General features: G+C 35.7%; 1 protein-coding gene across 1 annotated transcript; it reads left to right on the plus strand.

The window, feature by feature from the left end:
- The first annotated feature begins 3,659 nt into the window (after positions 1-3,659).
- LOC132296484 (putative late blight resistance protein homolog R1B-17) lies at positions 3,660-5,536 on the plus strand. The gene is made up of 2 exons (XM_059794685.1): positions 3,660-4,326; positions 4,410-5,536. The coding sequence occupies exons 1-2, from the start codon at positions 3,660-3,662 to the stop codon at positions 5,534-5,536; spliced, it is 1,794 nt and encodes a 597-aa protein (XP_059650668.1).
- The last annotated feature ends 5,014 nt before the right edge of the window (positions 5,537-10,550 follow it).

Consider the following 10,550-nt stretch of genomic DNA (forward strand, 5'->3'; position numbering starts at 1 on the left):
CATAGATTCTTTAGCAGTGTTCTTTGATGACTTGTCGCTCTTCTTCCAGTCTTTCTTATCCTTGAGTGGTTCTATAGCCACGAGACCTTTGTTGTCATGGGATTTCATACTGATTTCTGTGTCATAGGCACGCGTAGCCAATTCTTCAAATGTGCAAGGTTTTATACCTTGAAGAATGTAGAGAAGGCCCCAATGCATTCCCTGCATACACATCTCTACAGCAGAGATTTCTGACAATCGATCCTTGTAGTCAAGACTGAGTGCTCACCACCGATTAATGTAGTCAATTACAGGCTCATCCTTTCATTGTTTTATGTTTGTCAATTCTATCATACCAACAGTACGACGAGTACTATAGAACCTGTTCAAGAATTCTCGTTCCATTTGGTCCTAACTATCAATTGATTCTGACTTTAGGTCGGTGTACCACTCTAACGCGTTTCCTTTAAGGGAGCGGACAAATTGTTTAACTAGTAAGTCCCCATCAGTTCCGGCATTGTTGCAAGTCTCAACAAAATGGGCAATGTGTTGCTTGGGGTTGCCTTTTCCGTCAAATTGCTAAATCTTCGGAGGTTGGTATCCTACATGCGTCCTCATACTGTCGATTCTCTTTATATAGGGCTTTGAGTACATGAGAGTACTTAGTGAGACGCCTCCGTATTGGGCTCGGATTGTATTCGTTATCATATCTTGCAATTGTTCGACAGATAATGAAGAGACTGAAGAAGCATGATTGGTTTGACTAGCTACCTGTTCTGTCACTAGCGCTTGGTTTTGACTAGCCGCCTGTTCTGTCACCGTCGTCTATTTGGGGTCCTTCATGTGAGTACCTGGTGTGGTAGAATTAGGATTCTCCGTCGGCATTACTGTGGAAGATGTAGGATTCCCAGACAATGGTGGTGTGAAAGTTGTACGATTCCCAGTTGGCGGTGCTGTGGAAGCTGTATGATGCCTAGATTGTACTGGTGATTCACCGAAGGTCTGAACTTCCAATTTGTTCATCAGTGTAGCGATTTGCAAGTCCTTCTCTTCAACAGTCTTTGTGAGGTTCTTAATGGCACGAGACATAGTTGCTAGATGTTCCTCCATCGTGGCAGCTCCAGTCATCATAGCAGTGACCACATCTGAGTATGATAGGCCTTGAGAGTCAACATTCCTTGAAGTGATTGTTGCTCCGAAGTCTGACGTGGTGACTCTGGGGGTGAACTGACACTAAAATGAGCATCATAGACGAAATGAGGTAAATCTGGTGGCTGAATCTCCTCTGGAACAACGTCAAGGTTCTTGACATGTTGAGTTTGCACGTTCGCCGGCTTTGTAAGATTGGTTTTCACCAAGTCTTGCTGATGTTTGGATGAAGCCATTGTCTGGGACTTGCTACGTGTCACAGGGCCCACCAAGGTATTTCCATCACTTAATTTGGCCTTCGTACCACTTTTCATGGTGTGTTTGGCTTCGACCTTTGCAATAGCGATGTTCTTTTGGGCTTTCTTGTCTGTTAGAGTCTTAGGGGGAGTCATAGAATCTGACAGAAAAGAAACTTGATGGTAGGAGAAAGAGATGAGAGGCAAAGGATGTCCCACTGGGCGTGCTACAAATTTGTATACACAAATTTTGTAAGTCTGCAATAGAAACAAAAATATGGAGCAAAATATAATATTTTATTAATTTATAAAACTTGGGGTTCAATCCTCTGTAATAATCTTTACAAAGAATAGAGTAAGGTTCTCTGATTCGATCTCCTGTTTGGTTGGTTGGATCCAAGGGCTGCACGAGCTTGATCTTGAATCACCGTGGAATTTGATGAAGAACGGCACGTCTTTGGATGTGCTTGTTGTGAATCACCGTGGAATTTGATGAAGAACTGCACGATTTGATGTGCTTGGTATTCTTCGCTTTTGGATTTGGATGTTGGGGATGAGAGTTTTTGTATTTTTCTCTGGAATTCTAGATTTCTGAATTCTGAATTTTGCCCCCTTCTTTCTTCCTCCAGGCTTCAATTTATAGGCTTCTTGAATTAATAAGATGATGACACGTGTCATCTCCTGATAAAGATAAAATTATAATCGGGCCGGGCCGGTTATATTATGATAATTATCCTTAAAAATAATTATTCCAAATATATTTTATTAGGAATAATTATTTTTTTTATTTAACCATCTGGGCTGGGCTAATTATATAATTTAAGTGGACTAAGTTTTGTCCAATTAAATAACTTAATTAAACATTAGGCCCATATTTAATGGGTGCATTTATCAAAACCAAAGTTCACTAAAATTTTACTGTCGACAATTCCGATAGCGGGTCCCACACGGGACCGTCCGGTCTGAAAAATTAAAAAAATGCCGAAATGGCAACCCTTGCATTTCCAAGAGTCATGAACTCAATGAAATGCTCCAAATAACTCTCTGACACACCCGACACACCCCACGATGTCCGGTACGCAAAACGTGAAAGGACAAAAATACCCTTACCAATAACGGAAAAGTCCAAAAATAGAAAATGATGAAAAACGGCAACATTACATTATGTTGCATTCAAAAAGATAAATATATGTGTAATTCAACACTTAAAGATGCTTTACTCAAATGACTTAAAAAATCAAGCTTACTTATAGTAAAATAAGATTGATGTTTTCATAGACATAGATTATTAAGTGAAGAGTGACTTTAAGAAGTGTTTTATAAGCGAAGATAAATTTTATAGAATGAAGTGACCAAGCCTACAGTCGTTAAAAAAATTATATATAAGAATAATTTTGTATTATTATTTATTATATAAAAATTTAAAATCAATTAAAAAAATTAAATATCAAAATAATTTTGTATGTAGAATACTTAGTTTAGGATATTATTGGTATATTTTGATATAAAAAAAATTGTTGTTATGTATTTCTTAAAATAAATTATATATTTTCTTCTCTAATTATATTTCATTTTATTGAATTTCAGTATTTTCTACTACTATATAATTATTATTAGTATATCTTGCCTAATTAACTTTACTTTTATTGAATTAATTTTAATATTATATATTTTTTTCTCTAATTAGATTTCTTTTTACTATATTATTATTATTATTATTTTTATTAGTATTTCACTTCGAAAGCCTCTTTGAGGATATGTTGTATCGTAAGCCCCGCATGAGCAGAACCAAGGTGAGCAAGAGTAGGTGAGTGTAAACAGCTCCCGAATGACAGCACGAGGCCACCTATTCGTGGCAAATTGAAATCAAAATAATAAGATGTTCATATCATAGGCATGTGCTCCAATTCTTGACGGTATAGGCCTCACCCGTCTCCACGTATTGGATATGTTTTCAGTGGTACATTAAAAAAATAAAAATAAAATAAAATAAAATAAATGAAACTTTCAGAAACAAATTCACCTACGGGCCTTTTTCACTTAAAAATAATACATATAATTTTGTAATAAATAAGAGAATATTACTTAAAAATACGAACTATAGAATTTCTGAATTCTAACACATGGTATTTATTAGATTGAATAAGTACATGCGGCCAATAGAATGAATACTAGAAAGATAAAAGTGTACCTAATAAAAAAAAATAGTAATTGTTAACCTAATATTGTTTCTTGGCCCACAGGTTCTGACACGAGATTAAGCTTACAGGCAAAATTAATCAAATGAACGATGAAATGTTGGGTGAAGAGCTGTACAAACGCCTAAAAGGTAATAAATATCTCATTGTTATTGATGATATATGGAATATTTTAGCTTGGGATAATTTGAAAATATATTTCCCAAATGATAACAATGGAAGTAGAATTATGTTCACCAGTCGGATTGTAGATGTTGCTGTGTCTTTGAATGCCAAACCTCACAATTTACGGTTTTTGACCGAAGATGAAAGTTGGGAACTACTGGAACAGAAGGCATTTCAGAAAGAAAGCTGCCCTGCAGAGTTATTGGAAGTGGGGAAGATAATTGCCACAAAATGCCAAGGACTACCACTTGCAATTGTTGTAATATCTAGACTTCTTGCAAAGAAAGAGAAGACACAATACTGGTGGAGGCAAGTTGCTGAATGTGTAAGTTCATATATTGTAAGTGACCCAAAGGAGTACATGAACACGCTGGCATTGAGTTACAACCACTTGCCTCATCACTTGAAACCATGCTTCCTTGATTTTGGCGCATTTCCAGAAGACTATGAAATACCTGTGTGGCATTTGATGTGGTTATGGGTCGCCGAGGGATTCATACAGCAACATGATGAGAAAAGTTTGGAGGAAGTGGCAAAGGATTACTTGATGGATCTAATTGACAGAAGTCTAGTAATTGCTTCCAAGAGAAAGTCCAATGGTAATATCAAAGTGTGTCGTGTTCATGATCTCTTGTGTGATTTATGCCTGAGAAAAGCTCAAGAACTGAATTTCCTTCAATAGTTCTCCGGTATGAACAGACTTCTTCTTCATCTTCTTCAAATCCCTTTGCGTATAAGCAACGTCGCATGTGCATCTATGATAACATTGTTGATTATACTTCTTTAAAGGGTTTTGAGCTTCACATCCGATCTTTCTTATCCTTTAGCCATTCGGTTTATAACTTGCCTGTGAAGGACGTCTCATTTGTTTGTCAAGCCTTCAAACGTCTTAGGGTGCTAAATTTATTGTCCACCAAATACATCAGTTTTTCGAAAGAAATAGAGAAGTTGGTTCACTTGAGGTATTTAGCACTTCATGTTGACCATGAGCATTTTCAACTATCAATGTCGAACCTCTGGAACCTGGAAACCATTATGATAGATGGACCAAAAGGTTCATTGGTTCTGTATGATATTAAGAGAATGGTGAAGTTGAGACATGTGTATACCAGGCGACTTATCGAAATTCTTGATGTACCCCCGGATGGATCTTCATTTGTATTGGATAACCTACAGACCACAGCCAAATTAGATCTTTCGGAAGGCAACACTCGCTTGGGATTGTTTCCCAATCGTAAAAAATTAAAATGCCATGATCGTGGTTTTCCTACATTGCACTTTCTAATTCACCTTGAAACCCTAACGTTATTTAATGATGTCTTGAGATGGAATCTGGATCTGCATATGTCTGTGTTTCCCCCAAATCTCAAAAGCCTCACTTTATCAAACTTTGGTCTACCTTGGGAAAAAATGTCGGTCCTTGGAAGGTTACCCAACCTTGAGGTTCTCAAATTATCAGACAAGGCATTCGAAGGACCAACATGGGACACAAATGATGGGGAGTTTCGCAAACTAAGATTCCTGAAATTTCAAGGCCTATTTATTAAGCGATGGAACACTTGTAATGATCACTTTGTCAACCTTCAAACGTTGGTGTTGAATGACTGTCAGTGGCTTGAGGAGATCCCATCTAGCTTAGGGGATATCCCTACTCTAGAGATGATTCAAGTGAGATGGTGTAACCATTCTGCTGAAGATTCTGCCCGGCAAATTCAAGAAGAACAAAAGATGATGGGAAATGATGGGCTTAAGATCCTTATCTACCCTTTAAATCGGGATTTGGTGGCCTTCGTGGATGAGGATGACTAGGTTGACGAACGTTAGAGTTCATCAAAGCATATAGCAGAATTAGTCACTTGAATAAGGTAATAAAATTTCAGAAGACTCATCAAGTTAATTCTTCTCTTTGTTTTTATTTTCTACTATATGTGAAGATTATATATATATATATACCTGTTGTGTGATTTCATTTCTATTCTTCCTACTAAACTTTCAAGACAAGAAGAAGCCCTTGGTGCAAAATGTTTTTGCAGCATGGGTTATTTAGTATACATGTCATTGTGAATTGCTATGGAGAAGTGATTAGTCTTCCAACACCTAATTAGACTTTGAGCGTTTAGAAACAACTCCCACTTCTTGTTCGATTTAATAATCAAAATAAGAAGAATTAAAAAAATAATAATATTGCTGCAAATTTAGATGTTTTTTTTTCCACATGCAAATTTAGGTCTCTCCTCGTATATTTGTTCTCCATATCATTGTTTAGTTGACTTTTCTGATTGTAGTCATAACTAACTTCATTTGTTTTTTTATTTATTAGAAAGTCTAATTAACTCCATTTATCATAATGCTTGTGAGGGTGTATTAAACACCTTAACATGTTAGGACCAGCAACAATGCATTCAGAACAAACATCTTTAAGACATCTGGTTATTGTATATTTCATATATTTGTCAATCTTATTTTTATGTGTTATTGGATCATAAACAGGACTCAAATGGAGGCGAGTTTACAACATAAAGAGTACGATGTTAAGGTGCATTTCAAAGTCTTTCTCAGACCTGAATGATGATGAATGTTCTTTTGATAAGCAAACATTAACTGATTTTTTTAAAAAAAAATTTCCTTCTTGTGTGTGTGTAATAGCTTCTTTTGAGAAATTTGATGTGCTAAATTGCCTCTTTTGATTGAAGTTAAATATTTGTGTGTGTGTGTATGTAATGCTCTTAATTGATGTGATAGAGGCTTAACAATTGAATTAGCAGAATCCATCTAACATATCATTGGTAGGTGTAAAAATTGACTGAAAAGACTCCATTGAAAACAAAAACAGAGGACCCAAACTGATGATTCAAATAGATATGAAGTGATCTTTAGTTTCGTTCCAAATAGTCTGCTTCTAACAATTGGCATAAAATAGAGCATTTCAGGATTTTAATGAATAACCTATAGAGATACATAGAATGATTGGAGGGTAAATATGCTGCGTTCTTAAGTGCACATTATAATTTTTAGTTGCTGGTGATGATATGACTATGATATTATTTGGTGGGATTCACTCCCCGCTCACATAACTTCTATTAGCCATCTTCCGAATTCGAAAGATGTGTCACTACTCCTATTTTATATTTGCTAAGCATTTGTAATTGAGATTTAAATTTACTATGCCTAGAAAATCATTTTTGACTAACTAGCAAATTGTTTGTCATGTCTTAGCAACATGGTAATGTTGTTGGAAGATGCTCTCTCTAATTCTTATAAATTCTTATGGGATGAAAGTAGAAAGAGGAGGGTACGACTTGTGATTGAAATCTTCTTTGCAGATTTTTGCAAATTTGGAATTGATTAAGTCCTTTAATCAAGCACTAGGTTTGTGTGATGTTTCTGTTTTTCGCCATTTTCCATTTTTTCGGAATTTTTCGAATTTTTTTTCTTCGAGGGTATTTCGTCTTTTCTCATTTTGTGTACCGGACTCCGTGAGGTGTGCCGGGTGTGTCCGAGAGTTAGTTGGAGCATTTCTTTAAGTACAAGATTTTTAGAAATGCAATGGTTACCATTTCAGCATTTTTCTGTTTTTCGGGCTGGGAAGTCCTGGGTGGGACCCGCTACTGGAATTGTGTTGTACGGGAGTTGTGTCGTGGGTCCGTTGCATTTCATGCATAATTATTTTGTGCATATTTATATAGTTGTGTGTTATTTTTATGTGGATGTAATTTAATTGGTTAATGTATACATATATACGTATTAAATGAAAAAATGTAGAATTTTTTTTAAGTGGTGGGACCCACCACTTTATTCATTAGTGGCCAAGAGGACACATTTGGCCTCATCCCCCCCCACCAATTTTTTTTTTTTTTCTTTTTTCACAATCTTTAAACTTCAATTACTCTCTCAATTTTAAGAATTTATTGGTGCCGTTTGCGGCAAATCTGAGAACTCGTTGTGATCTATACGTTGATAGGAGTAATTCACCATTTGGCCAACCCTAGGAATTTCGCATTTTGGGCTCATTTTGGGGGTTTTTTGCATCAAGTGAAGGTAGGGGTTCCTAATCTACAATTTCTTGTACTTTTCTGAATTTTTCTTCATGATTTGTCACCTAGCATGCTAAATTTATGTTGATTTCTCCTATAATGACCTAATTGTTGTAAATGAAGGATGTGATAATGTGTATTAATTGATATTATGTAAATTAGCATGCTTATGTGGTTGTATTCCTTGTCTATGATGTTTAAATTGCCAAATTTCATAATATGAAAGCATGATATTTCTCATGGGATTTCTTGTAAAAATATGCTATGTAAATTGAGCTAGAATTAGATGTATGATAATGGACATTGGACATGATGAGTCATTCATGCATAACATTGGGCATGAAAATGGAAAATGTGATTTGAAAAGGAAAGAAAATGGGTTTTAGGGAAAAAGGTTTTGAAAGGTTTGCGAAAACCCGGTCACCTAGGAATTGCTTATAGGTCCGCGGCGTTAATGGAACCTAGAAGGAACTAAGGAGACTGCCCTAGCGTGGTTGAGTTACTTGGGCCCCAAATGACGCCCTAGAGTTGCCTTGTGGTTAGGGATAGTTAGCCAACCCTTCTCTCGCGCTGCCATGGATTTGCCATGGGACGGGTTAAACGGTTTAGAAATGATGGCGAAAAAGGTTTTGGAAATGGGGAGCGACATTGCATGACATTGCATTCCATAACATGGTATGATTCGTTTATGACTTGGATTATTGTTGTTGTTATTGTGGTTATATTTTTTCCCAGAAATTGCATGATCCCGATTTCCTTTTTCCTATTCCTTGTTTGGATTCACGGAGTCACAAGAGGTGTGTCTTAGGCGCCTCCTACTAAGTTTTATGCTCACCCCTTTATTATTAACATTTTTTCAGGTCTCGAAAGAGAAGTGGCGGATGATGTTCCACCATAGGCTTAGACGGGATTTAGAAGATATATTTTGTCACCCTTTGTAACTGAGTCTCATTTTATATAACTTTGTATATTCTGTGATTGTAATTGAAACTATGTTATTTTGTAGTAACTTGAATTATTTTGGTAAGGATCCTTAAGGCATGTAACGAACTTATGTTTATACATTGAGAATTTGAAACGAAAAATAACTTATAAAAACATTTCAATGTGATGGGACTCATTTTGACTTAAATTGGTGTATCAAACACACTTGTGGTCTAATTCAATATATGTATGTCTATTCATGTTTTACACTGTTAGATACATGATTTGGGATAAGTTTGGGCTTGGAACAGGGTCACCAAGGGACCAAATGGGTGCCTATATGCACAAGTTCTCAATTTTAGACTTTTCTAGGCATTTTTCAGGGTTTTGGTCTTCTCAAACCGGTTCAATATTCATGGAACCGGTTGAAGGGTGTAATTGGTTCATGTTTGGGTATTCTACCCATGTGGAACCGGTACCAAGATTTGGGAACCGGTTCAAGTCCTCTAGTGGACTTTTTGCCCTTCACAGTTTTGTCAGCTTGGATCACCTAACTTCGTTTGGTCATAACTTCTTCGTTCTAAACCCAAATAGGGTCATTCTTGAGTCCATTTTCAAGGATTTTGAGTTAGCTTTCCAATTAGATGAATTTCAAATTTCATTCATGTTAAGAGTTATGGTTATTTTAGTGGATCAGTGTCAGAATTTCTCTTGAACCGAGTAAGGGCGCTTTTGAGAAATCATATCTAATGACCGTAGAACCTCTTCAAACATCATGGAATGACTAGAATAATTGTTTTAAATTTCATTTGACTAGTTTAAAAATAGATTATCCTCTCATAATGTAAAATGACTATTTTTCCTCTAGTGTGTCTTCGGATTTGGTTAAGGACCCGGTTAGCGATTCGGACCCCCTGTTCGGGTCATTACAGTTTGGTCACTTAAGAGTGATTAGATGATTAACAATGCTAGTGATTCAGGGTCCAATAAGGTCTAGGTTTTTTTTTTTTTTTCCTTTCATAAATGAGTTAATTTCATTGGAGAAGATAATCATTCCGTACATCAAAGATACAAGGGGGCATACCCACACAAACACTATACAATTTTTTTATTTTCTCTGTTATATCTAGTTTATGTATCTGTTGAGAGCAGAAGAGAGTTGAAAAGTCCATAAAAAACAATAATCGAACAAGAGCAAACGGAGAAGTCATGAGAAATGTCAGGTGCCATTACAGTTTGGAAAATGATTAATTTTAAGGTAGATTAGTTAAGATTTGCTTAACGTATAAGTTTTAATTTGTTATTTATGTAAAATATAAGGGACCAGGATCACCTCCAATCCCACAGTAGCCCATTTTCTTCTTTTTGTGTTAATGAACAGTAATTACTAAGGTGGGTAAAATGTTTATTTGTTTTATACACAATTTTCATATATTTATATATGTATACACTGTTCACAAATACTATTTCTTTTTCACTCCCTTATTTTCAGCAACCCAAATCCCACCATTTTCTTCTCTCCCAAAATATTGATTTTGATTTCTTTCCAAAATCCCGCCATTTCAACAACCCAAATTTTGATTTCTTTCCAAAATATTGTTTCTTTCCAAAATATTTTAGCAACCCAAATTTTGCAGTTTGCATGGAGATTTGGAACGTGAGAAGGACTATTGATGATATTTCAATCAACCCAAATCCTGCCTTGTTTAGATTTGCCCAAAGGTTTCAGAGATAGAAAGTTAGAGAGAGAAAGAGATTGTTTATTTATTTATTTTCTTTTTCTTCTTCTTCTTTCAAATCTCGATAATTCTCTTTGATTTGTTTCCAAAACAAATCACACATCTATTCCACAATTCCTTTGTTTC

This window comes from Cornus florida, unplaced genomic scaffold (assembly GCF_030987335.1).
Source record: "Cornus florida cultivar Cherokee Brave unplaced genomic scaffold, ASM3098733v1 CherokeeBrave_3.0.0_Hap2_Chr02, whole genome shotgun sequence".
Taxonomy (NCBI): Eukaryota; Viridiplantae; Streptophyta; class Magnoliopsida; order Cornales; family Cornaceae; genus Cornus; species Cornus florida.

Excerpts from the sequence above, each read along its gene's own strand:
- LOC132296484 (XM_059794685.1), top strand. The coding sequence starts at position 3,660 with ATGTTGGGTGAAGAGCTGTACAAACGCCTAAAAGGTAATAAATATCTC. Across the intron at positions 4,327-4,409 it reads TTCCAAGAGAAAGTCCAATG|TTCTCCGGTATGAACAGACT; the intron begins GTAATATCAAAG and ends TTCCTTCAATAG.